At 46.7% G+C, this 26433-nt stretch overlaps 1 protein-coding gene across 3 annotated transcripts in view; it reads right to left on the bottom strand.

Annotated features, from left to right (window-relative positions):
* CSNK1G1 (casein kinase 1 gamma 1) overlaps nt 1-26433 on the bottom strand; it is a 302780-nt gene that overhangs the window by 186288 nt on the left and 90059 nt on the right. For all 3 annotated transcript variants that reach the window (XM_039491467.1, XM_039491465.1, XM_039491466.1), the window contains exon 2: nt 23059-23456. In XM_039491467.1, coding sequence (XP_039347401.1) covers nt 23059-23236 — 178 coding nt within the window. In that variant the 5' untranslated portion in view covers nt 23237-23456. The remainder of the gene's footprint in view (nt 1-23058; nt 23457-26433) is intronic.

Below are 26433 nucleotides of genomic sequence, written 5' to 3'. Positions count from 1 at the left end.
GTACATGAGATTTCCAGAGGCAACTGATTACTCCGGGACCATCTGTCACTCACTGGAATTACCTTCTGGCAGGATAGGCACCATTTAAAACAAAAAACTAGGAGAACTAGGCATGACCTCCCAGCAATGTAAAGCTCCAAGGAGGTGGTGCTGGTGGGGGGGAATGTAATGGACGATGGTCCTTAAAAACTAGGAGAAAAAAGTTTGAAAAGTTTTTATTTTAATTTCTTTAAAACTACTTTCCTGCCTAAAGCTAATTACAACTAGACTAAACTAAATTACTACAAAGACTATGGGGTCACCATTGAGGGAAGCTCAGCACAGACAGCTGCTAAGGCTCCAGCTCAGGCTGAGGCAGTTGAGAAGGAACCAGGATAAAAATCAATGTGTTTTTTAAAAAAAAAAAATTGGATTTATTTAAATCTGATTTTTTGATAAAATGCTGTTTGAGGAAAAAAATTTATCTAAAGATATATCTTAATTAAAACTATCTTTGAGCTATAATGTCTCATTATGGAATAGGGATTATAAATTCTAAATCTATAGTATGAGACAATATTTTCATGTAATGTTTAAGAAAAGTTTTGTAAATGAGTTCCAATAGTTCATTAATTAGGGACCCAATCTTACAGGGTTCCAGGGGCTTCCGTGTATATTTAGGTTAATCTTTCTATCTACCCAATGAGACTCAGTGCTCAGTCTAGAAGGTATCAGAGATCCTTAGTTTCGCAGTTGTCGAACAGTGGATTTGTGTCTCCAGAGATAACATGCTTGTTAACAGCAATGTTTTAAAATAAATAAATAAATACTGAGAGGTGAGAAATAGCAGACCTCAACCCTATTGTCCCTCTGAAAAATTGTGTACACGGAGTCTCTCTTACCTTTCTAGAAGTGCAAAGTTTCAAAAAGTTCAATGAACAGAAGATCGTTGGGGGCGGAATAGAGCTCAACAAGGAGAAGTAGTCTGGAGATAAATGTGAGAAGAGAGGGACAGGGAGTAGAAATAAAAGTGAAACTGTTTCAGCAGCATATTCCAGAAGTCTTGAGGGCTCTCTGAGTGTAGACTTCATTGTTTTGAGATCTCCCATACCATTCTCTCACTAGAAGGGAAAACCTATAATGGCAGTAGGCCATAAAAGAGGCCCAGTTTGGGAATATTTGAATGAAGTTCCTCTATCTGTGGGTAAGAGGCATGTGTGCAAAATGCAAATAGTGCAACAAAGAAATGCAAGGCCTGGTTGCCTCAATGAAACAACATCATGAAAAGTGTTCCTTCTCAGGAAGAAGCTGCATTGAAGATGATAAAAGGAACATGTCTGAACATGCAGGATCTTCTTGCTGGTAAACTTTTTTATTTCACACTGCTTTCTTAAGGACTGCCTGTCCTCCTTCTGGACTATTCTTGAATTATCACATTTGAGCAAAAAATACAGTTGTTACTCTATGGTACTATCATTTTAGATGTAGTTGTGATAAAAAATAAATAGCTGAAATGGGCAGATCTCCCTTTTACAATTTCACCTTTAAAGTAGTACTGAGTGTCAGTGAATGCAATGAGTAATACTAAATGAGCAGTATGGTAATAATAATTAAATAACTGCATTGACTTATTTTGTTTAGGAGAATCCATCCTAAACATACAGGATTCTGAAGACTATAGAAAATCTTGAAGGTGATCTTGAAGGTGGATAGTTTCAGAGTTACCTGACAATCATAGTTTCAGTCATATCATGTATGTCATATAGCCACAGTATATCGCCTGTAGCAAAAAGAAAAAAACGCAAGCTCCATCATCCAGAAAAAGCTACAGATAAGTTTGCGATTAGAACCAGCAGATTACAGAAGGAAGTAATTGATGAAAAAATTCCTGGCTTGCAGAGCCGGCCCACAACATTTTGGCACCTGAGGTGGGGAGCTCAAATGACGCCCCCATGCCCCCTCACTTTGGCCAAAACTTTGAAAGGTCTCAATTCTGCCTTCTTCCTGTTCTACTCCTCTCATGGTACTGCTCTGCCACCTACCCCAATAAAGGAGAACTAACAACTTAAAATGCCTTGTTCAAAAATTTTAAGTAACACTTGACTTTCAAACACCTGAATAGCAAATGTAACTTTTCTTGTCTGCATATTAAACACTGGCATTTTTATCTGTTTGAATAATCAAAGTGGTGCTTTTCCCTGCCTTATTGGTTGCAAAGATTTGAACTGCTTCCTGAAGAGCCACAGTCTGGGCCAGCTCATGCTCTACTGAGATGGTTGCAAGGCTGACCAGCCTCTCCTGTGTCATTGTGGAGCGTAGATGTGTTTTTATTAACTTCAGCTTGGACAAGCTGCATTCTCCACTGGCAACTGTATGTGCAGAGCAACAAAAGCATTTGGAAAGAGGGTGGTCATCTTATTTGTGCACATATATTCCAGAACAGCCTTTGGAGTTGATCCTGCTGAAATGTATCTTGAAAGGGCTTTCAGTTTATCACCTAAATCACACGCATCAATATTGCGCATGTCATCAAGTGTCAACACTGCCCTGCATTGCTGGTGTAGGTGGTCTTTAGGTATAGTGAGGAGTTTTGGAATATCATACAACATCCCAAATATACTGCTGTATTCCTTGAGATGCATGAAACGTTCAACTGACTGTACTGCACAGTCTAGCACCTGGTTAAAGAATTCAGCTTTGAACTGTTTGGGGTCCCTTATGGGATTATGCCATGCCTCATAATCAAAAAGACGGTTACTCACCGTTGTAACTGTTGTTCTTCGAGATGTGTTGCTCATATCCATTCCAGTTAGGTGTGTGCACGCCACGTGCATGCTCGTCGGAAGATTTTTACCCTAGCAACACTCGGTGGGTTGGCTGGGCGCCCCCTGGAGTGGCGCCGCTATAGCGCCAGATATATATCCCTGCCGACCCATCCGCTCCTCAGTTCCTTCTTGCCGGCTACTCCAACAGTGGGGAAGGAGGGCGGGTCTGGAATGGATATGAGCAACCCATCTCGAAGAACAACAGTTACAACGGTGAGTAACCGTCTTTTCTTCGAGTGATTGCTCATATGCATTCCAGTTAGGTGATTCCCAAGCCTTACCTAGGCGGTGGAGTCGGAGAGAGACGTGGCAGAGTGTAAGACTGCTGAGCCGAAGGCTGCATCGTCTCTGGATTGTTGTACCAATGCGTAGTGGGAAGCAAAGGTGTGAACCGAAGACCAGGTAGCCGCCCGACAGATTTCCTGGATGGGGACATGGGCCAGGAAGGCGGCAGAAGAGGCCTGTGCTCTTGTGGAGTGAGCAGTAAGGTGGCTAGCCGAACGTGAGCGAGCTCGTAGCATGTCTTGATACAGGATGTCACCCAAGGCGAGATCCGCTGGGACGAGTCTGGCATGCCCTTCATTCGGTCCGCCACTGTCCAAAGAGCTGGGGCGAACGTCGAAAGGGTTTTGTCCGCTCTATATAAAAGGCTAGAGCCCTACGGACGTCCAAAGTATGAAGGTGCTGTTCCCGGCGCGATGAGTGCGGTTTCGGGAAGAAAACCGGGAGGAAGATGTCCTGGTTTACATGAAAAGCAGACACCACCTTGGGGAGGAACCAGGCAGGGAGGAAATGGGAGAGACTGTTGGAAAAAGATGGGGAAGGATCCGGTAGGGAAACTGGTGGGCCGTCCTCGGGCGTCCCATCAAAAGTTCTGCTTCGACCCCGAAGATGGTTTTGGGGGCGGTTGGGCTTGGTTCCCCTGGTTGCCCGATTGTCTCCGCCGGTTCACCCTGCCACGACGCCTGGTGTCTTGTCGCGGCCTGGGTTGATTATAGGGGCGGTACGGCTGGGGCCGGAAGGACCTACGTTGGGTTACCAGAGTGTGCATGCCCAACGAGCGCATTGTAATGCGGTTGTCCTTGAGGCTCTGCAGTCTTGGGTCGGTTTTCTCTGAAAAGAGACCCTGACCGTCAAAGCGCAAATCCTGAATCGTTTGCTGCAATTCAGGTGGGAGAGTCAAAGCTTGGAGCCAGGATATGCACCTCATTGTTATGCCAGAGGCCAGGGTTCTGGCCGCCGTGTCCGCTGAATCCAGGGAGGCCTGGAGGGCAGTTCTGGCTACTTTTTTACCCTCTTCCAAAAGGGCCGTGAACTCTGGACAGGAGTCTTGTGGCAGAAGCTCAGTGAACTTGCCTACAGACACCCATGTATTAAAGCTGTAGCGGCTTAGAAGGGCCTGCTGATTGGCCACCCTAAGTTGAAGGCCGCCAGCCAAGTAGATCTTACGGCCTAGAAGGTCCATGCGCCTCGCCTCCTTCGCCTTAGGAGCCGGTGCTTGCTGGCCATGTCGTTCCCGTTCACTGACGGATTGAACTACCAGTGAGCAGGGAGGAGGGTGGGTGTACAGATATTCATAGCCCTTTGACGGGACCATGTATTTTCTTTCCACTCCCCGAGCCGTCGGTAGGATGGAGGCCGGGGACTGCCATATCGTATCGGCATTGTTTTGAATGGTACGTATGAACGGCAGGGCCACTCGGAGGGGGGCATCCGCCGTCAGTATGTCCACCACTGGGTCCTCTACTTCTGCTACCTCCTCAACCGGCAGGTTCATATTTTGAGCTACCCTCCTCAACAAGTCCTGATGCGGCCGAAGGTCAATAGGAGGACCACCCGAGGAGGATGTTCCTGCAACTGCCTCATCAGGTAAGGAGGAGGAGGAGAGGCCTGGTACCAAGGGGTCCTGTGGTGGGTTGGTGAGCGGCGGAGCAGCGTCTGCAGCGAGAGGCGCTTCAGGTTCCTCAGAAGCAAGTGTTGCCTCGTCCGTGGTCGTGGGGGAGGCCTGCGGCTTCTGGAGCTCGATGGTCAGAGGGGCCTGAGCGTTAAGCCACGAATGGGGCACCTTGCGCTTCGTGATACGCCCATGGGGTCCAGAAAGCCCATTGAGGAGTGCCTTAGTCTTGGCCTTGAGGCTTGGACTGCTGGTATGCAGCATTGCCGGCGTGGGACAAGACGGATGGTTGTCTCGAAGGCCATGGCGGTGCCGAGAAGCCCTGGACGGTGCCGCCGATTCAGCCGTTCGGTCCCGGGGCGGTACCGGGGAACGGTACCGGTCCTGTCAGTGCCGGGAGTGAGATCGGGACCATCTACTGTGCCGGTGCCGGGAGGTCGACCGGGATCTCAAGTCTCTATGGCGAGAACGGCTGTGGGACGTACGGTACCGAGAGCCGGATCGGTGCCGATAACGTCTGTCTGGCGACCGGGATCGTGATAGTCTCCGCGAGTACGACCGGTACCGCGATGGAGAGCGGTACCGGGACTGCGAGCGGTGCCAGGATCGGGACCGGCGTGAGCGGGAACGTCCCCGAGATCGGGATCTGGAGTGACGTTTCTCTTGGTGGTCAGGGGAAGGAGGCCTCATTATGGCCGGCTTGCCAACTGACTTGACAACCCGCACCGGCGGTACCGGGGGTTGAGGCTGTGTCGGCTCCGTCAGCGCAATTAGCTCTCTTGCCGTCGAGAAAGTCTTGGGAGTTGAAGGGAGAGCTAGCTCAACCGCAGTTTGGACCGGGGAGCAGTGTGGTACCGGACTCAACGGCCCTTGCGGTGCCGGCGTCGACGGTGCCGCGCTAGGAGGAGCTTGGAGTTGCGGTGCCGGAGTTGGTGGTGCTGGCGTAGGTACCGGGGTTCGGCCTACGGGCCTGGACGTATGGTCCTTTTTGGAGGATGAAGTCGGCGCAGCCTGATGTTCCCCCGAGGGGGAGAGGGAACGGTGCCGGGGAACCGGTGCCGGCTGTTGTCGGTGCCGGGTCTCGGTGCCAGAGTGAGTTGGAGCCGAAGGTGCGCTCCTCACCGATGCAGACTGCTGGGCGGTCGGTGCCGGCGCCGCAGAGCTAAGTTCCGACTCCATTAGGAGCTGCTTTAAGCGAAAGTCCCGCTCCTTCTTTGTTCTTGGCTTGAATGATTTGCAAATGCGACACTTATCAGGAAGTTGAGACTCTCCTAAGCACTTCAGGCAAGATTCATGAGGGTCTCCAACCGGCATCGGCTTCTGGCAGGCCGAGCACGGCTTAAACCCCGGTGCCTTGGGCATGAGCCCACACCGGGTCAGGGGAAAAACTACAACTAAACTAGTGAACTAGTAAACTAACTCTAACTACACTAAAATTGAACTATATACACGATAAAGTAGAAACAAGAGCGAGAAGCTAGGGTTGTGGAGGACAGCGATGCCGCACTCCACTGTTCCAACGACCATCACGGGCGGTAAGAAGGAACTGAGGAGCGGATGGGTCGGCAGGGATATATATCTGGCGCTATAGCGGCGCCACTCCAGGGGGCGCCCAGCCGACCCACCGAGTGTTGCTAGGGTAAAAATCTTCAGACGAGCGTGCACGCGGCACGCACACACCTAACTGGAATGCAATCACTCGAAGAAGAATGTTGTCTTCTTCGGTGACTCTTGTATTCTTGAATGGGTGGGAAAATAGCTTCAATGTGAAGTTCCTCTGCCAACTTCTTTCCAATTTTTCCACATCCTTCTTGTAGTGTGGGGCGCAAAACTGGACACAGCACTCCAGATGAGGCCTCACCAATGTCGAATAGAGGGGAATGATCACATCCCTCCATCTGCTGGCAATACCCCTACTTATACAACCCAAAATGCAGTTAGCTTTCTTGGCAACAAGGGCACTCTGACTCTCATCTAGCTTCTCGTCCACTGTAACCCCTAGGTCCTTTTCTGCAGAACTGCTGCCTAGTCACTCGGTCCCTAGTCTGTAGCAGTGCATAGGATCCTTCCATCCTAAGTGCAGGACTCTGCACTTGTCCTTGCTGAACCTCATCAGATTTCTTTTGGCCCAATCCTTTAATTTCTCTAGGTCCCTCTGTATCCTATCCCTACCCTCCAGCATATCTACCACTCTTTCAAGTTTATTGTCATGTGTAAACTTGCTGAGGGCACAGTCCACACCATCCTCCAGATCATTAATGAAGATATTGAACAAAACCAGCCCCAGGACCCTTGGGGCACATCGCTTGATACTGGCTGCCAACTAGACATGGAGCCATTGATCACTACCCGTTGAGCCCGACAATCTAGCAAGCTTTCTATCCACCTTATAGTCCATTCATCTAGCCCATACTTCTTTAACTTGCTGGCAAGAATATTGTGGGAGACCGTATCAAAAGCTTTGCTAAAGTCAAGGAATAACACATCCACTGCTTTCCCCTCATCCACAGACCCAGTTATCTCCTCACAGAAGGCAATTAGGTTAGTCAGGCATGACTTGCCCTTGGTGAACCCATGCCGACTGTTCCTGATCACTTTCCTCTCCTCTAAGTGCTTCAGAATTGATTCCTTGAGGACCTGCTCCATGATTTTTCCAAGGACTGAGGTGAGGCTGACTGGCCTGTAGGTCCCCGGATCCTCCTCCTTCCCTTTTTTAAAGATGGGCACTACATTAGCCTTTTTCCAGTCATCTGGGACCTCCCCAATCGACATGAGTTTTCAAAGATAATGGCCAATAGCTCTGCAATCACATCAGCCAACTCTTTTGGCACCCTCGGATGCAGTGCATCTGGCCCCATGGACTTGTGCTTGTCCAGCTTTTCTAAATAGTCCCGAACCACTTCTTTCTCCACAGAGGGCTGGTCACCTCCTCCCCAGGCTGTGCTGCCCAGTGCAGTAGTCTGGGAGTTAACCTTCTTTGTGAAGACAGAGGCAAAAAAAGCACTGAGTACATTAGCACATCCTCTGTCGCTAGGTTGCCTCCCTCATTCAGTAAGGGGCACACACTTTCCTTGACTTTCTTCTTGTTGCTAACATAGCTGAAGAAACCCTTCTTGTTACTCTTAACATCGCTTGCTAGCTGCAACTCCAAGTGTAATTTGGCCTTCCTGATTTCACTCCTGCATGCCTGAGCAATATTTTTATATTCCTAGCAATATTTTTATAATGGCAACTATGGCATCATCCATCTTCCCAATTTGGTGTTTGATAGGCTTTATCCCCTCCACTCGACTTTCCCATCGTGTGGCACTCAGTGGTTTCAGTGTCAGAGGATGTTCCCAGATGTTGCTTCAAAATTTGCCATCGAAGAGTTGATGCAGAGAAAAATACATAGATGCTTTGAATTACATTAAAAAATTCAGCAGCCTCACTAGAAGCTGATGCTGCATCACTGACCACCAAGTTAAATGAAGGAGAACTGCATGGGACAAAAAAACTGAAGAGTTTAACTGTTGGATCTGCGTCTGCACTCCTCTGTTCTTTCCTCTCATGTTGGCACCATTATCGTGGCCTTGACCTCTCATGTCAGCTATCACAATTTCTGTATCTTCCAGCTTTTTAAGAAGCACATTTGTCATACCAACTCCTGTAGTATCATCAACGTCAATAAAGTCTAGAAAATGCTTTCTGACAGTCACTGTTGCAGGGACATTTTCACTAGGTTCTGTTGTTACAAAACGCACCATTGAAGTCATTTGTTCCATATGGCTGATGTCAGGTGTGCAGTCCAGAATAACAGAGTACTATCTTGCTGACTTCAGAGCTGCCACAATCTTCTGTTTAACTTTTGTTGCCAGTAACTGTATGATCTCATTTTGAATTGTTTTTTCCAAGGTAGTGGTGTGTGCACATTTCTTGGGTGGTGACCCTTCTTAGATGCTCCTGGAGTACAGTATCAAACTCAGCCATCAGCTCCACAATTTTAAGGAAGTTTCCATTGTTTCGCACATACAGCTAATCTGAAGTGCCACGCAGTGCTAGGTTTTGGCTAGCAAGCATTCTCACAATGGCAATGAGCCTTTTCAGATCATTTTACTAATAAAGAGACTCTGATGCAATCTTCTCTCGATGCTGATCATCTATGGTGACCTTTAACCTTAGTCTCATTTCTAGCTCTTTCCACCTATTGAATGCTCTTTGGTGATTTGCTGCCTTCTCATGGCATGCCAGATTTTTCCAGTTCCTGTAGCTAGAACATTAGACTGGAAGAGTTTGCAACAACAACAAAAAAAACCCAGTAAGTAGCATTCTTGGTTTTTGAGTACATAAGCCATGGCATCTCCACTTTGTCACCATTGGGGATTTCATGCCAGTAATGTGTTGGATGGAAACTTCTATTTTCATTGTCTTTGGGAAACGAAGTTTTTCACTTGCTGTGGCACATGCAGTACAAGGAAGTCCCTCGGGCTACTGCTTAAGTGGGTCCACAATCCTGGATCATCTAGACTTAAGGAACTAAACTCAGCAGCAGCTGTTTCTTGCACCTCCACCACACTCTTCTCTGATCTACTCTTTTCTTCAGGAATGTGCATGGTTACATCCATTTAAGATGGAGATATGGATGCTGCAGTAGCTGCCAGGTCACCTGCACTCCGACTAACTGGAAGATCAGGCATCTCCTCACCACTCACATCCTCACTGGGGCCAGAAGGCTCACCGTGAACATTTGTGTCTATGTATCTCAGGAGAGCGCCTTCCTGCTTAGATAGAAAAGCTTCCTTTGCTTTTTCTTTTTCTGAATGCTGCCCCAGAGGGGCATTGTCTTCTTTCACTCATGACTGCTGTTCTGTGCCAGCTATAGTGGCTCTCAACACTCAACTGAAGGGAACAAATAAGCAGGCTGGTAGCAGGGCCTCAGTGAGGTAAGATATCAGCGTCTTAAGGGTCTAACTGGCTCCTACTACTTCAGTTGACTGCCTGTTCTCCTCAAGTGGGTTTAGGGAAGCAGCAGAAAACAAAAAGGTCCCTGAGAAGCTGGTGTTAATCAGTCCAGGCTCCTGCGGGTGCTAGAGAGGAACATAAGAGGCTCCTCCTCCTCTCTCTCCCTGCAGCTCCTGCTGCTTTCTGTTATTCCCTCTCACCTTTTCTCCTGCCTGCCTATTATGTCTCTTGTGCCCTCCTTCCGCCAGCACAGCACTCCACCATCTGTGCATCTAGAGCAGAGAGAATACATATGCAACGGCAGCAGACACAATTTTCTACACTCTGGGTTCTAGTGGCACCCCCACACAGTCTGGCACCTCACACAGCTGCCTCAATTCGCCTCATGGTAAGGCCAGCCCTGCTGGTTTGTTTATGCAACAAACTCTTTCCGTATGATTGAGAACCCAACTTAATGACTGAACCATGTTAATGAAGACCAGGCAGGATATAGTTCATCCAACAGAGAAGATGTTGCAGGCAAATTCCTGGATAAAGTGTATGAAAGAGAAATTGAGCAGTGTGCAAAAGGTCTGGAGAGGAAAATTGTTAACCTGAGTCTTGATGGGTGGTGCAATGTCCACAATTATCCTGTTGCATGTGCTTGTGTGACAACAGAAGGGAATGTCTTCCTTACAGAAACAATTGATACATGCACACACAGCGGAATACTTACAAGAAGTAGCAGGAAAAGCTATAACAAAATGAAAAAAAATTCAAATGTCTAGTATGCAGCTTGGTCACACACCATGCTGCAAATGTATGCAAGATGAGAAGAAATTATTTAGAAGAGAGTCCCAAGCTAACAACATATGCTTGCAGTGCTCATTTGATGCACCTCCTAGCCAAAGACTTCAATATTCCAGAAATAAAGGCTAATGTTGAAATTGCAAAATACTTTCGTAACAACCACTTTGCAGCAGCTGCTCTGAAAAAAGTGGGAGGAACCAAGCTAACTCTCCCACAAGATGGCCGATGGAATTCAGTAGTGGACTGCTTTGAGCACTAGATCAAGAACTGGCCATATCTGATGACAGTTTGTGAACAAAATCGTGAAAAAATATATGGCACTGTCACAGCCAAAGTTCTCAAAATTGGGCTTAAGAGAAATGTTGAACACGTACCGAGTACCCTGAAGCCTATTCTGTAGCCTTGAACAAAATGCAGGGAAATAGCTGTCTTATTGCTGAAGCTGTTGAAATTTGGAAGGAACTGAGTGAGATCTTAAAAAGAGAAATATGCAATGACAGAGTTAAATTACAAGCATTAAAAAAACAAAAATGTGAGAAGCAATATCGCCAGCTTGTTTTCTTGCAAATATTCTCAATACTCAGTACCAGGATCAAACCTTAATTGTTGAAGAAGAGGAGTTGGCTAGGATATGGACATCCAGCAATCATTCCTCCATAATGACAACTATAATAAACTTCAGAGCTAAGGGTGACCCATTCAAGAAATATGTTTGCTGATGTTTTAAAGAAAGTAACACCAGTGAACTGGTGGAAGTCACTTAAGCACTTGGATTCACAGACTGTTGAAGTGATAATTTCACTTTTAACAGCAGTAGCTGCTTCTGCCAGTATAGAAAGAATATTTTCTCCCTTTGGACTAATTCATTCCAAATTGAGGCCTGGTCTACACTACGCGTTTAAACCGAATTTAGCAGCATTAAACCGATTTAACCCTGCACCCATCCACACAATGAGGCCCTTTATATCGATATAAAGGGCTCTTTAAACCGATTTCTGTACTCCTCCCCGACAAGAGGAGTAGCGCTGAAATTGGTATTGCCATGTCGGATTAGGGTTAGTGTGGCCGCAAATCGACGGTATTGGCCTCTGGGCGGTATCCCACAGTGCACCATTGTGACCGCTCTGGAAAGCCATCTGAACTTGGATGCACTGGGTAGGTAGACAGGAAATTCCCCGCGAACTTTTGAATTTCATTTCCTGTTTGCCCAGCGTGGAGCTCTGATCAGCACGGGTGGCGATGCAGTCCCAAATCCAAAAAGAGCTCCAGCATGGACCATACGGGAGATACTGGAGCTGATCCCTGTATGGCGAGACAAATCTGTTCTATCAGAGCTCCGTTACAGAAGACAAAATGACAAAGCATTTGAAAAAATCTCCAGGCTATGATAGACAGAGGCTACAGCAGGGACTCAGCACAGTGCTGCATGAGAAGCGTAACGGAAAGCCAAAGAATCAAATGGACGCTCATGGAGGGAGGGAGGGGGTACTGAGGACTCCAGCTATCCCACAGTCCCCGCAGTCTCCGAAAAGCATTTGCATTCTTGGCTGAGCTCCAAATGCCTGAAGGGTCAAAAACATTTTCTCAGATGTTTTAGGGTTTATGTTGTCAATTTACACCCTTCCCCCCCCCCCCCGAAAGAAAAGGGAAAAAAATCGTTTCTCGCCTTTTTTCCCAATGTCACCCTATGTCTACTGCATGCTGCTGGTAGATGGGGTGCTGCAGTGCTGAACACCAGCATCCACTTCCTGGTGGCAGATGGTACAATATGACTGCTATCCATCGTCATCATCAGCCCGTGAATGCTCCTGGCTGGCCTCGGTGAGGTTGGCCAGGGGCGCCTGGGTAAAAATAGGAATGACTCCCGGTCATTCCCGGCAGATGGTACAGAAGGCTTGGTAACCATCCTTATCATAGCAACTGGAGGCTGAGCTCCATCAGCCCCCGCCCTTTCATGTCTAAAGAAAAGATCCTGTACTGCCTGGACTATCATAGAAGCGGGAGGCTGCCTCCCCCATCATTTTATCTCACTAAAAGTCAGTGTTTCTTATTCCTGCATTCTTTATTACTTCATCACACAAATGGGGGGGAGGGACACTGCCACGGTAGCCCAGGAGGGTTGGGGGAGGAGGGAAGCAACGGGTGGGGTTGTTGCAGGGGCACCCCCTAGAATGGCATGCTGCTCATCATTTCTGCGGGATATCTGGGGCTCTGACCCAGAGCGGCTGTGCTCTCTGGTTCTCTAGTACACTTGCCCCATATTCTAGGCAGGACTGACTTTATTTTTAGACAAAACATAAAGAAGGGAATGACCCAGGGAGTCATTCCCATTTTTGTCCATGTGCCCCCGGCCGACCTCAGTGAGGCCAGCCAGGAGCACCCATGACAGCAGCAGACGGTACAAAAGGATTGAGAACTGTCATCACCAATTTCCAAATGCAAACGGTGAAAAATGACTGATAACCATCATCTCATCACCAATTTACAATGGCAGACGGTGCCACAGGATTCTTTGCTGCTTTTTCTGAAGACAGACCACAAGCTTTCCTGGAATCCACACCACTACCTACTGATGCTGGATCACTGATCTACAGGCTCATCCTAGGTACAATCAGCTGCACAATCACATCCCTGAGCTTCCAAGAAGCAACAACAAATTTTGGTAGCTGCTGCTAGAACCCCATTGGTTGGCATCAAAGGTCTCTGTTCTAGCTAAACTGGGCCCTCTGGTGCCACATCTCCAATGCTTTAGTCCTGGTATCCATTCTACTGCAATGACAGGAAGACTCTGCACTTTCATCTTCCATTCATGGGTAACAGTAAATTTATTTTGCCTGCAGATATCAAAATTTTTTCATACTGTTTTAAATTTACCTAAACCTGAGCAATCAGGTAGCAACAATGATCAGTGGGAAAGCACTTGAGAATCCCAATTTACAATCTGAGTCCAAGAACACCAATTCCTTAGAATTACTGGTAAGCAGTGGAATTCCTCGACCACAATATTATTGCTGTTTATAAAGAGGACACTAACATTATACAACTTTTTTCATGGAATAAAATCCATCTATGCTTTATACCAGTCCAAAAGGCCACAAGTGCCCAGGACATTCTTTTTTAAATGCTGCTTCAAAAGAAATACAGATAGAAACCCTGATATCCTGACCTCATCTGACATTTCAGAGCATTCTTTTCTATATCTAGACTTTGGTCCACAGACCATAGGTTTCTTAACAGTGTAATTGGATAATAACTCTATCCAGGCAGTGCCTATGCCACCATAAAGCAGATTATAAAAGGAACCATCTCTTATTCATTCTACTTACAGTTGAGCAACGTATTTGAGGTCATTCAGAAGCAGAAAGTCCTCATTAGGGAATCCCTCTCACCTCCCTTACCATCTACAGTATACTTCCAGAATGATTGGGATGTTCACCTTTTTCTTTAGCCAGGGCTTATGGACTTCGTATGAGATTAAGCTTCCATATTATGACCCTAGAGTCAAAAGATATTTATCTAGTCTTCAAGACTTGTCCCTTTGATCAAGATCAAAGGCTCATCAATAGTTAGCTAAAAATCAACGTATCCAGGCTGGGTTTCCTCAGCGCTGGTAACACTATTGCACATTTGAAGTAGTAAGGAAAGATTCCTTCTGTGACTGAGGTATGGCTATTTCAGTCAGGAGTGGCACCAGTTCCTCATTACTTTCAAAAGCCAGGAAGAGTATGGGCCACATTTAGTTTCCTGGTCAACACTCCTTTAGGGCGTCCGGTACTAGTTCATGAGTGAATGTACTTAACTCCTGTAACACAGACAGGCTGTTTGCTGGCCCGCGTGGGGGAGCAGCTCCATGCTGTTTGAGAAGCTTTCCCAGAGGACCATGTTCTTTTCAGCAGAGTAGGATGATGGGTCTTCACAGCACTTGGTGCTCGACTCTGTTGTGAGCGGTAGGCACAGAGGACTGTTGAAGTAGTTTACCACTCTGGATAATTCCTTCGGGTGGGATCTGGCAGCTTCAATGAAGGCTGACAGAAAGGGTCTCTTGGCCTGTAATACATCTCAGTAAAGGCTTGTAGGAATCCTTTATTTCATCCTACCAACTGTAGGTTTTCATCATTGTTACTCAAATTTCAACCCCTCTTCCCATCTGGTTCAGGGTGGTCAGAAAACCAACGAGATGCATGTGCACAATGGGGAGGGAGGGGCTGTTTAGGGGGTCAGAGTGTCAAAGGCTAGAATGCAATGATGGTTCACCAGATCCTTGAGTCCTTGTCCTATACGTTCAGTGCTACTGCCCTTTAGCAGGCTTTGTAATCTGATGGTGTCCATTAGTCTTGGTAGTAGAATCAGGATCATGGGCCTTTCTTGTTGCCTGGGAGATTGTAGAGCTCTGCCTTAAATGAGATGATGCCCAAAGCAGTGACTGGGTTGTGATGCCCTCAATATTGATAACTAAACAAAACCAAGTCCAGGGTGTGACCAGCTGTGTGTGTTGGTCCAGAGAGAACCTGTGAGGGTCCTACGGAGGCAAGTGAAGAGCTGAGTTTTTGGACTTTTTCATCTGCAGCCCTGTCAACATAAATTAAATCTGCCAGGGCAACACCAAGTCAAAGGTATTATTTCATCACCAATGGCATCAGACATCTGTTTCCTTGAAGTAAGCTGTTTCTGTTGTCCTTGACAACTCTGTTGCTCTTACATGCTTTGGAGAAGAGGTAAAGGGGAGAACGCACTGACCATTTAGTAATATCTGAGTTACAATTGTAAGAGGCCTCCTGACCAGGAAACGGTGGCAAAGGCAGGAGGAGCAAGGGTGAGATTCAGGGTTCTTTCCCCATAAGAAATGGGCTGCCAGAGAGATCCCTTACCAGTGGTGGTTCCTGTGCAGTGCAGAGGGATTGGAACAGCAGTCTCTGCCTCTCTTCCAAATTTTAGAAAACGTCATTTTCTTCACTTCTCATTTCCAAATCTTCAAGAGTAAATGGCAGCCGCTGTCCTGCTTCCAGGAAAGACTGGGTGTATGCTGGGCCACCTGGAGGTGGTTCGCACCACTGCTGCTGCATTCCCATGGGGGTGAGAGAGGAGAAGTGACCTGACTCCTTTAAGTGGACCTGACTCCACTCTGTTTCCAATGACATTGGTGGAGTATAGGGCCAGTTGGAGCTGGTTTCCACTACTGTGTCCAGGACAAGTCAATGAGAAGCAAGAGTGAATAAACATGTTAATGGAACCATCAAGTTTTGCACACTGCTTACTGCATAGCCACTAGATCTTCTTGTTACTCTCTCTCTCTGCTTTTTCCTCTTCCCATTGCCCACTTTTTGCCTGTCCATGACCCTCATTTATTGAATCATGTCCCATTTATATTGTAAACACTGTGGAACAGGGATTGTTAGCCTAGCATGTTTTAAGGTGCTCATAAATAGTAACATGGTTTTCTAAATTCTAAATTTAGCTTCACAAGTTCTCTTCACTCTGGCAAAGGATTTGTCATCTGACAGATATGAAAAGCCCTGGGATTAGTCATGTCTGAACTAACTAGATGCCTACAGTACTTATCTACAGGTTCCATTCATTTCAAGGCTAGTAATTTTTTTTTCTGGTTTAAAAAAATATCTATGCATGAGATCAAGTTTACATAGCTCTTACAAACATCTCTTCAGAATCATCCTCCTGATACCAAAGCGCTGGTTAGTCCTTTCCCCATCACTTACCTCCAAATGGGAACCCAAGTTTAATTCTGATCCTAACTTTTTATTATTTTGCAGAAATTCCATGCATCACAGACTAGTTTACATTTCAACACTAACATTCTCAGATTCATGCCATTTAACAAGGAGTTATAAATGCACACTACTACATTCACACAGCCCACTTCTTGTGAGACAGTGCATTTCTTAATCTCAAGTAAAATTACGCCAGGCCACTGAAGGGAAAAATGTCCAAAATTTTAAGCCTGGAGATTCAAAAGGCATCAGCATTAAAAATAAATGAAAATTTATTATTTATCCAAAGCCACAAGTCACTGAGAAAAGCTAAAGAAGCAAGAATGAAAACTAATCTCTTTGGGAGAGGTGACTGATGCTAGCCACCTGAGAAATTAGCATATCACTTTGAGGTTCCCATCTGGAAAAAGAGGTCAGCCTTTAATATAGCCACATGTACCACTTGTCAGAGCTCACATCATAAGTGTCCTCAACATCTCAGAGAAGTTCCCACTGCACTTGAGTGGCGGTTCTGCAGGGCAGCACCAATAATGCACTACTAGACTAGAGTTTCATTATTTCAATGAGTCTATGAATCTTTGTAATCTATTGGTGATCAGACAGTATCATCTATAAGCACAATACATGGGGCTTCTGGTATCAAGCTGTAGCTCAGTCCTCCAATCCCAAACCTAGAAGAGTTGGGAAAACGCCATGGAGGACACTTATTCAGCTTCTTGAGACATACAGCACTGATGAACCACTCCTTCTAGTCCACACAAGAGACAACAACTAGTTCCAGGAAGAGCTACATTCAGGCCTTCTTGGCTAAAAACTGTCACCACACATGCTCTAGGGTAAGGAATGGATCCCTATGGCTCCAAAGAGGCTGGGAACATCTTAATATTAACATCTTAACGACATACGTAAATGTTTTGCTTTAAAACAGAGACACAAGGTGGGTGAGGTAATATCTTATTTGCCCAACTTCTATTGGTGAGAGAAATGCTTATAATACCCCTAATATCCTGGGACCGACAAGGCTAGAACAACATTGCTTTAAAACAAGTTTTAAGTGACCCCCAGAAGTCAGCACTCTTGGTCCAACTGCCTTCAAATTATACTCAATCCTGTGAGCAGAACAAGCTAGTTGATCCAGAAGAAAATGAGGCAGGCTGAGAGTGCTCCTTTCACAGAGGCCTGGTCTACACTAGGACTTTAATTCGAATTTAGCAGCGTTAATTCGAATTAACCGTGCACCCGTCCACACCAGGAAACCATTTAATTCGACATAGAGGGCTCTTTAGTTCAAATTCTGTACTCCTCCCCGACGAGGGGAGTGGCGCTAAATTCGACATGGCTATGTCGAATTAGGCTAGGTGTGGATGCAAATCGAACTTAGTAGCTCCGGGAGCTATCCCACAGTGCACCACTCTGACGCTCTGGACAGCAGTCCGAGCTTGGATGTTCTGACCAGCCACACAGGAAAAGCCCCGGGAAAATTTGAATTCCTTTTCCTGTCCGGACAGTTTGAATCTCATTTCGTGGTTGGACATCGGGGCGAGCTCAGCAGCACCGGCAGCAATGCAGAGCTCTCCAGCAGAGGAGTTCATGTAATCTCTGAATAGAAAGAGGGACCCAGCATAGACTAACCGGGAAGTCTTGGATCTGATCGGTGTGTGGGGCGAGGAGTCTGTGCTTTTGGAGCTGCGCTCCAAAAAACAGAATGCAAAGACCTACGAGAAGGTCTCCAAAGCCATGAGAGACAGAGGATACAGGCGGGATGCAACACAGCGCCGCGTGAAAATCAAGGACCCCAGACAAGGCTACCAAAAAATCAAAGCGGCAAACGGACGCTACGGAGCCTGCCACCACTGCCCCACCAGTGACCGTGGACTCTGACGATGGGACAGTGTCGACGGCCAGTTCCTCGGCGATGTTCGCGGACGGGGAAGATGAGGAAGGGTTTGTGGAGGACGAGGCAGGCGACAGCGCTTACAACGCTGGTTTCCCCGACAGCCAGGATCTCTTCATCACCCTCACGAAGATCCCCCACCAACACTCCCCGGCCGTTAACCTGGACCCTGAATCAGGGGAAGGAGCAGTCAGTAAGTGCTTTAAACATGTAAACTTTTATTCTTAATATTACAGGAATCTGAAGTATGTGAAAAGGAGGTCTCTCTATATATGGGGATAGAACAGAAATCATCCTGGGAGATCTCCACGAAGCTCTCCAGGAGGGAATCGAAAAGCCTCCACAGGAGGTTCCTGGGGAGAGCTGCCTTACTGGGTGCTCCATGGTAGCACACCTTTCCGCCCCAGGCTTTCATGAGGTACTCAGGGAGCATTGCCTCCCCGAGCATGGCTGCATAGGCCCCTGGTTTGTGCTGGCTTTCACGCAGCATGCGCTCTCTATCTCCTTCAGTGACCGTCCTCAGGGTGATCTCGCTCGGAGACTCCTGCATCTAATTAGGGGAATTACTGTAATGTTACGCCTGGTCCAAAGTATTTTTAAAAAATCTCCAGACAGACGGCGTAGCAGAGACTCAGCACGCTGCTGCGTGACAAGCGTAACGGAAAGCCAAAGAATTAAATGGACGCTCATGGAGGGAGGGGGGACTGAGGACGCAAGGTATCCCACAGTTTCTGCTGTCTCTGAAAAGCATTTGCATTCTTGGCTGAGCTCCAAATGCTTCTAGGGTCAAACACAGTGTCCGCGGTGGGTCAGGACATAGCTCGGCTATTTACGCACCCCGCCAGACCCCCAGAAATGAAAGGGAAAACAATCCTCTGTTGACTCTTTTACATGTCACCCTATCTTTACTGAATGCTGCAGAGAGATGCGATGCTGCAGCACTCAACACCAATATCCTTGCTCCCCCCGCCCGCCGTGGGTGGCTGACGGTACAATATGACTGATATCCATCGTCATCATCAGCCTATTGGCACATGGGGCAGTGCAAAAGGACTGGTAACCATGCCGACTAGCATCAGTGAGGTCGATCAAGGGCGCCTGCTCCTAATTTTTCCTGGTAGATGGTGCAGTATGGCTGGTAACCGTCCTCATCATAGCAACAGGGGGCTGAGCTCCATCAGCCCCCACCCTTCATGTGTAAAGAAAAGATTCAGTTGCCCCTGGACTAGCAGAGGGATGCTGGGCTCCTCTCCTCCACACTCCTTAATGTCCTGTCTGGACTATCATAGCAGCTGGAGGCTGCCTTCCACTCATTTCTCACTAACAAGTCACTGGGTCTTATTCCTGCATTCTTTATTACTTCATCACACAAGTGGGGGGACAATGCTATGGTAGCCCAGGAAGGCTGGGGGAAGAACGGAATGAACAGGTGGGGTTGTTGCAGGAGCACCCCCTGTGAATAGCATACAGCTCATAATTTCTGCAGGATCTGACACAGAGCAGCTGTGCTCTCTGGTTCTATGATACAGTGGTTCTCTAGTACACTTGCCCATATTCTAGGCAGGACTGATTCTATTTTTAGATACCAAAAAGGAGGGATTGACTCAGGGAGTCATTCCCAATTTTGGCTTTTGCGCCCCTGGCTGATCTCAGCCAGGGGCACTTATGACAGCAGCAAATGGTGCAGTGCAAAAGGACTGGTAACCATGATCATCTTATTACCAATTTATGGTATGGTAGATGGTACAGTATGGCTGGTAACCATCTCTGCTGTCATGCAAAAGCAAAAGCATGCTGCTGTGTAGCGCTGTTGGACCGCCTCTGTCAGCGGCATCTAGTACACATACGGTGACAGGCACAAAAGGCAAAACAGGCTCCATGGTTGCCACGCTGTGGCGTCTGCCAGGGCAATCCAGGGAAAGTGGGCTCGAAATGATTGTCTGCCGTTGCTTTCCCGGAGGAAGGGATGACTGACGACATTTACCCAGAACCACCCGCGAAAATGGTTTTTGCCCCATCAGGCACTGGGATCTCAACCCAGAATTCACAGAGACAGACTAGACTGTGTTCATTGTTCGTAAAAATGTATCTTTGCAAGGAATTCACTCCCTTTTTCCCATCACACAGCTTCGACTGTCTCCAGACCTGCCACAGCATCCCCCTCACAGAGGCTGGCAAAGATTAGGCGGCGAAAGAAAAAGACATGGGACGAGATGATCGCTGAAGTTATGGGGTGCTCCCGAGCCGAGGCGGACCAGCAGAGCCAGTGGAGGGAGACACTCTCTCTGTACCAGCGCTCACACAGCGAACGGGAGGAGAGGTGGCGTGAGGAAGACAAGCAGGCGACTCAAACGCTGCTTGGACTAATGAGGGAGCAAACGGACACGCTCCGGCGCCTTGTGGATGTTCTGCAGGACCACAGCCAGGAGGACAGAGCCCCCCCGCAGTGTATCTGCAACCGCCCTCCCCCGCCACAAAGTCCCATACCTCCCGTCACCCAAAGTAACCAGAAGGAGTGGCGCCAGGGGCCGTGAAAACTGTCACTGCACCCCAGCAGAGTGCTCAAGTACCCAAAAGCTCTCATACCCTAAGTTTTGAGAATTCCTTCCCTTCCTGACTCACCCAAGCCCCAATACCAGTTTCATCCCCTGACTGTCTGGTTAATTATTAAAAATACTTTGCTGTTAATTACTGTTTCCGTCATGCTTTTTTACACAACGCTGTGTTTGAAGGGGTGGGTGGGTGGGTGGGGAAGGGGGTAGGGTATTGCATAGGACAGTCACCTTTAGCAGGGTACAGAGACGGGGGCAGGATCAGCAGCAGGTCACACACACAGTGCAGTCAGTAGGCACCCTGGTCGGTATGGGACGTGGTTTGCAGGTTCTGTGTGGATGGGGGGGTACGTGACTTTGTAGCGGGGGAGGGGGGTTACAGATCTCATGCAATGGTCCCTGTCCTGGACCACAGAGCCACGCAGCAGAGGAATCTGTATCCGTCCTCCCCCGCCACAAGGCAACATAGCCCCCGCACACAGAGTCCCAAAAAGGAGGGATGGCAGGCTCCGTTGAAACAACCAGTCCGGCCCTGCAGAGTGCTCTGGGAGCAGGAGCCTGTCATTCCTTGAGTTTAGAGGCGGTCTTTACATCACCGCACACCCTACCCAGCACAGTCTGCGTCCCAGTTTCAACCCTTTAATGCAAAGTCATCAATAAAGAAACCTTTGTAAAGTTACAGTGGAACATGTATTTTATTTTTAAACGTGTGTTGGAAGTGGGGGAAGCGGGGTGGACAGGGTATGTAACTGCAGATGCTAGTCAACAGTAACTTGGTAAAGAAATGGGCAGGTTCAGCTTCTCTGTAAAGAAACTGAACAGTCACAGGTCACGCTGCTCGCTGGTACTTGAAGAGTTCCTTGTCGCTGTGCAAGGCGCCTGCATAGGGCTTCACGAGCCAGGGCATTAGCGGGTAGGCTGGGTCCCCGAGGATCATTATAGGCATCTGCACATCCCCAAGAGTTATTTTGTGGTCCGGGAAGAAACTACCTTCCTGCAGGCGTCTAAACAGACCAGAGTTCCTGAGAACACGCGCGTCATGAACTTTGCCTAGCCACCCGATGTTGATGCTGGTAAAACGTCCCCCATGGTCCACCAGTGCTCGCAGCACCATTGAAAAGTAGCCCTATTTCTCAGCAGCTGACTGTGGAAGAGGTGGACAATACGGTGCGAGGAGTTGACAATGGCCATAACTGCAGCGGGCTCCGTGCTCGCAGTGCTGTGGTGTCCGCGCTGTCACTGAGCAGAAAAGTGCACGAACAGATTGCCCGCAGGCGCTTTCGGGGAGGGAGGGAGGGCGTGATTGACAGTTCAATGATGACAGTTACCCAAAACCACCCTCGACACATTTTTCCCCCAGCATGCATTTGGGGGGAAATCCCAGAATTCCAATGGGCAGCAGGGAGTGCGGGAACTGTGGGATAGCTTCCCACAGTGCACCGCTTCCAAAGTCGACGCTTGCCCCGTTACTATGGACTCACACAGTCGAATTAGTGTATTTAGTGTGGATACACAAATTCGACTTCATAAGGTCGATTCCACAAATTCGACTTAAGTTGATTTGAAATAGTCTTGTAGTGTAGACATACCCAGAGTTAGTAAGAAAGCAGGAACAACAATTATGCAACTGTTTGGAAAATACTGCAACCTAACATACAGCTGATACAGGAAAGCAAAACAAAATAGAGATGCAACCCCTTTAACAGAAGCAAACACATAAGGGGTGAATAGAACAAAAAGCTAAGGACATTTTCCTTCTGACAGATGCAAGAATAATCTTCAATAAAGTTATGCTTTGGGGATCCAAGTAACAGAGAAACCATTTTGCGAGAGATGCAAAGATATTATCAAAAAACTTTCCTTCTTAACTACAACATCTTTTATTGAATGCGTCCTTTGCCTTCGATGAATTTTACTTGTAACAAGAGTAAGTATTCACCCACGAAAGCTCATGCTCCAAAACTTCTGTTAGTCTATAAAGTGCCACAGGACTCTGCTACTTTTAAGAGTAAGCATGTTAACAGTAAGTTTTTGTGTTGCAAAAAAGGGTCAATAAAAAACACTTTTCAGAACAGGCAAAATGGATTTTAAAAGGTTACAAGAGATTAACCTTCATATGCATTAAACACATCTTTGGGCATATACAGCTGCCACTTGCTGTGTATTTGTGCATGTGCAAGCACTCCAAAACTTGAACAAAGGTAGTCCATTACATACCTGAATAGTCACAGAAAAAGCAACTCTGTAGTTGCAAAGAAAATGTGGCATGTGACAATCACCCCTTTCTATCACTCAACCTGCATCAGCTTTTGTGGAATCATGTTGCTTTAACACCAGAATAAATTATTTAAATTTAAAAGCACTTAGAAAGTAATGGATATTTATCTTAAGATTTTAAACACCAATTATGACATATAAGCTCCTGTAATGCAAGCCACTAAGACAGCTATATTCTTACCTAGTCTGAGCTCTCCGAAGTTCCCACACCCTATCTTCTTGCCCACTCTGAAATTGGGTCCCACCATAAGAACACCAGAAGACGTAGCAGAACTCGGTCGAGAACCATGCCCACTCCTCCCTGGCATTCCTTTTGTTGTCCGCTGCCTTTCATCCTTCTCCCTGTTTGAATGGTCCATGATCTTACAACACAAAATCTCTGCCAGTAAACTGGCAGAATTGGGAGTACACACTCTTCTCCTTAGAACAGAAACGTATATCCAAAAGTATCACTGAGTCAGGTTACAATACAAGTCACAGAAACATGAAGTTCTTTTGGCTCCATCTCCAGCCTCCTAATATAGCTCCACAGTGGTTGGTTACCTCCTGGAGAACTCAGTAAAGGCAGATCTTTAGAATCTGAAAAGAAAGAAAGAAAGAAAGAAAGAAATATGAGATTGCGAGAATAAAATCAATTAATGTTTCATATTAAGAAAATACCTACTGCTAACCAAACCTGGACAATTTCCAAGATGGACTATTTAGATTTCATACAAACTAACAGCCTGTCACCTTCACTGGTTTCTAGTGGGGTCTCACAGGGATCAGTTATGGGTCAGGTTCTGTTTAATATCTTTATCAGTGATTTAAATAATGGCATAGAGAGTACACTTAAAGTTTGCGGACAATACCAAGGTGGGAGGGGTTGCAAGTGCTTTGGAGGATAGGATTAAAATTCAAAATGATCTGGACAAACTGGAGAAATGGTCTGAAGTAAATAGGATGAAATTCAATAAAGACAAATGCAAAGTACTCCACTTAGGAAGGAACAACCAGTTGCATACATATAAAATGGGAAATTACTGCCTAGGAAGGAATATTGGGAAAGGGATCTGGGAGCCACAGTGGACCACAAGCTAAATATGAGTCAACAGTGTAACACTGTTGTGCAAAAAAAAAAAAAAAAAACATTCTGGGATGTATTAGCCGGAGTGTCATAAACAAGACACGAGAAGTAATTCTTCCGCTCTACTTAGTGCTGATTAGGCCTCAACTTGAGTAGTGTCCAGTTCTGGATGCTACATTTCAGGAACGATGTGGACAAATTGGATAAAGTCCAGAGAAGAGCAACAAAAATGATTAAAGGTCTAGAAAACATGACCTATGAGGGAAGATTGAAAAAAAATTGGTTTGTTTAGTCTGGAGAAGAGAAGACGGGGGGGTGGGGGGGAAATAACAGTTTTCAAGTACATAAAAGGCTGTTACAAGGAGGAGGGAGAAACATTCTTAACTGCTGAGGATCGGACATGAAGCAAACGGGCTTAATTTGTAGTAAGGGAGGTTTAGTTTGGACATTAGGAAAACTTCTCAACTGTCAGGGTGGTTAAGCACTGGAAGAAATTACCTAGGGAGGTTGTGGAATCTCCATCATTGGAGATTTAAGAGCAGGTTAGAAGGGGGGAGGGATAGATCAGTAGTTTGACATTGGCCTGCTAAACCCAGGGTTGTGAGCTCAATCCTTGAGGGGGCCATTTAGGGATCTGGGGCAAAAATCTGTCTGGGGAGGGGTCCTGCTTTGAGCAGAGGGTTGGACTAGATGACCTCCTGAGGTCCCTTCCAACCCTGATATTTTATGATAACAGTAGGTATACAATACAACAATAAGTAATTACTATTTCCAATATCAAGAACCTTAAAAGAAGATTGATTATTCTGAAAAAAAAAAAAGTCAGTCTACAGGATAGCACATTTACATTTTTGCTGCTATGTGGGGTGAGACCCATTTTATGCATAAGTTCACATACTTTTAGAGTTTAAGGCCAGAGAGGATCATTAGATCATCTAGTCCAGCAGTTCTCAAGCTTCACTGCACTGTGACCCCTTCTGACAACAAAAATTACTATATGACCCCAGGAAGGGGAACCAAAGCCGGAACCTGCCCAAACCCCTGTCACCCTAGGTGGAGCGACAAAGCCATAGTTTGAGCTCCACCACCCCAGGCGGGTGGGGGGACCAAAGCCAAAGCCCCAGGGCTTGAGCCCCAGGCAAGGGGCCTGTAACTTGAGCCCCGCTGCCCAGGGTTGAAGCCTTCAGGCTTCAATGCTGGGCGGTGGGACTTGGGCTTTTGGCCTGGGCCCCAGCAAGTCTAACACCAGCCCTGGCGGCCCATTAAAATGGTGTCCTGCCCCACAGTTTGAGAACTCCAATCTAGTCTGATCTCATGTATATCACAGGTCATTAAATAAACAAACAGTATGACACAGTATAACACAGTAGTGTATGCAAGACAGGAGGCAACTGATCCCGCTCTGCTCTGAATCAGACCCCAGCTTGGGGACTGTGCACCACAATTTAGGAAGGATGTAAGCAAAATGGAAAGAGTACAGAGGAGAGCAACAAAAAATGATAAAAGGTTTAGAAAACCTGATTGTGACCTTATCGATATAATCTGGGACCATATAGAACATGGTTGCAACCAAGGTCCTGTAGTGGCACCAAATCTTATGTAAAGGGGGTCATATAAGGTGTCTAAGACCAGGTTACAGGTTGCTGGTTATGATTATGCTGGGGAGGGGTCCTGCCCCGTTACTGTCTGTATGCATGTGTCATTTTGTAGTTGAAGTTATGAATACTGGCTCTGTACTGTCTGTACTTCAAACTTATGCTATGCTTCTGGGAGACATCCCAGACAAGTTGGTGTTAGCTCTGCCTAGCCTGCTTGATGGCCCATTAAGGACCATCAGCTACACAATTGACCCATTGAGAGAAGGCAGATACGCCTTGTAACTCAGCAAAGTATGCAGGAACTGGCCCATGTGACTCCAGACTCCATTTTGCTGTAATTTTCCACAGTAAGAACAAAGAAGTGTTCTTACACCTGGGAAACGCCTATAAAAGGCTGATGCCTCATCTCCATCTTGTCTTCAATCCTGCTTCTTACCTCTGGAGGAACTTGCTACAAACTGAAGCTCTGAACAAAGGACTGAATAACCCATCCCAGCAGAGGATGTACTCCAGAGACTTGATTTGAACCTGCAGTTTATTCTATCACTGCTACAAGCCTGGATCAAGAACTTTGCCATTACTGTATGTAATTGATTCCATTTAACCAATTCTAGCTCTCATCTATACCCTTTTCCTTTTATGAATAAACCTTTAGATTTTAGATTCTAAAAGATTGGCAACAGCATGATTTGTGGATAAGATCTGATTTGTATATTGACCTGGGTCTGAGGCTTGATTCTTTGGGATTGAGAGAAACTTTTTCTTTTATTGAATGGTTATGAAAACCAACATCCCATCCCCAGGACGTGTAGCACTGGTGGTGATACTGGAAAACTGGAGTGTCTAAGGAAATCGCTTGTGTGGCTTGTAGTTAGCCAGTGGGGTGAAACCA

Source organism: Mauremys reevesii, linkage group 10 (genome assembly GCF_016161935.1).
Source record: "Mauremys reevesii isolate NIE-2019 linkage group 10, ASM1616193v1, whole genome shotgun sequence".
Lineage (NCBI taxonomy): Eukaryota > Metazoa > Chordata > Testudines > Geoemydidae > Mauremys > Mauremys reevesii.
This window is presented reverse-complemented; position numbering and strand designations above follow the sequence as displayed.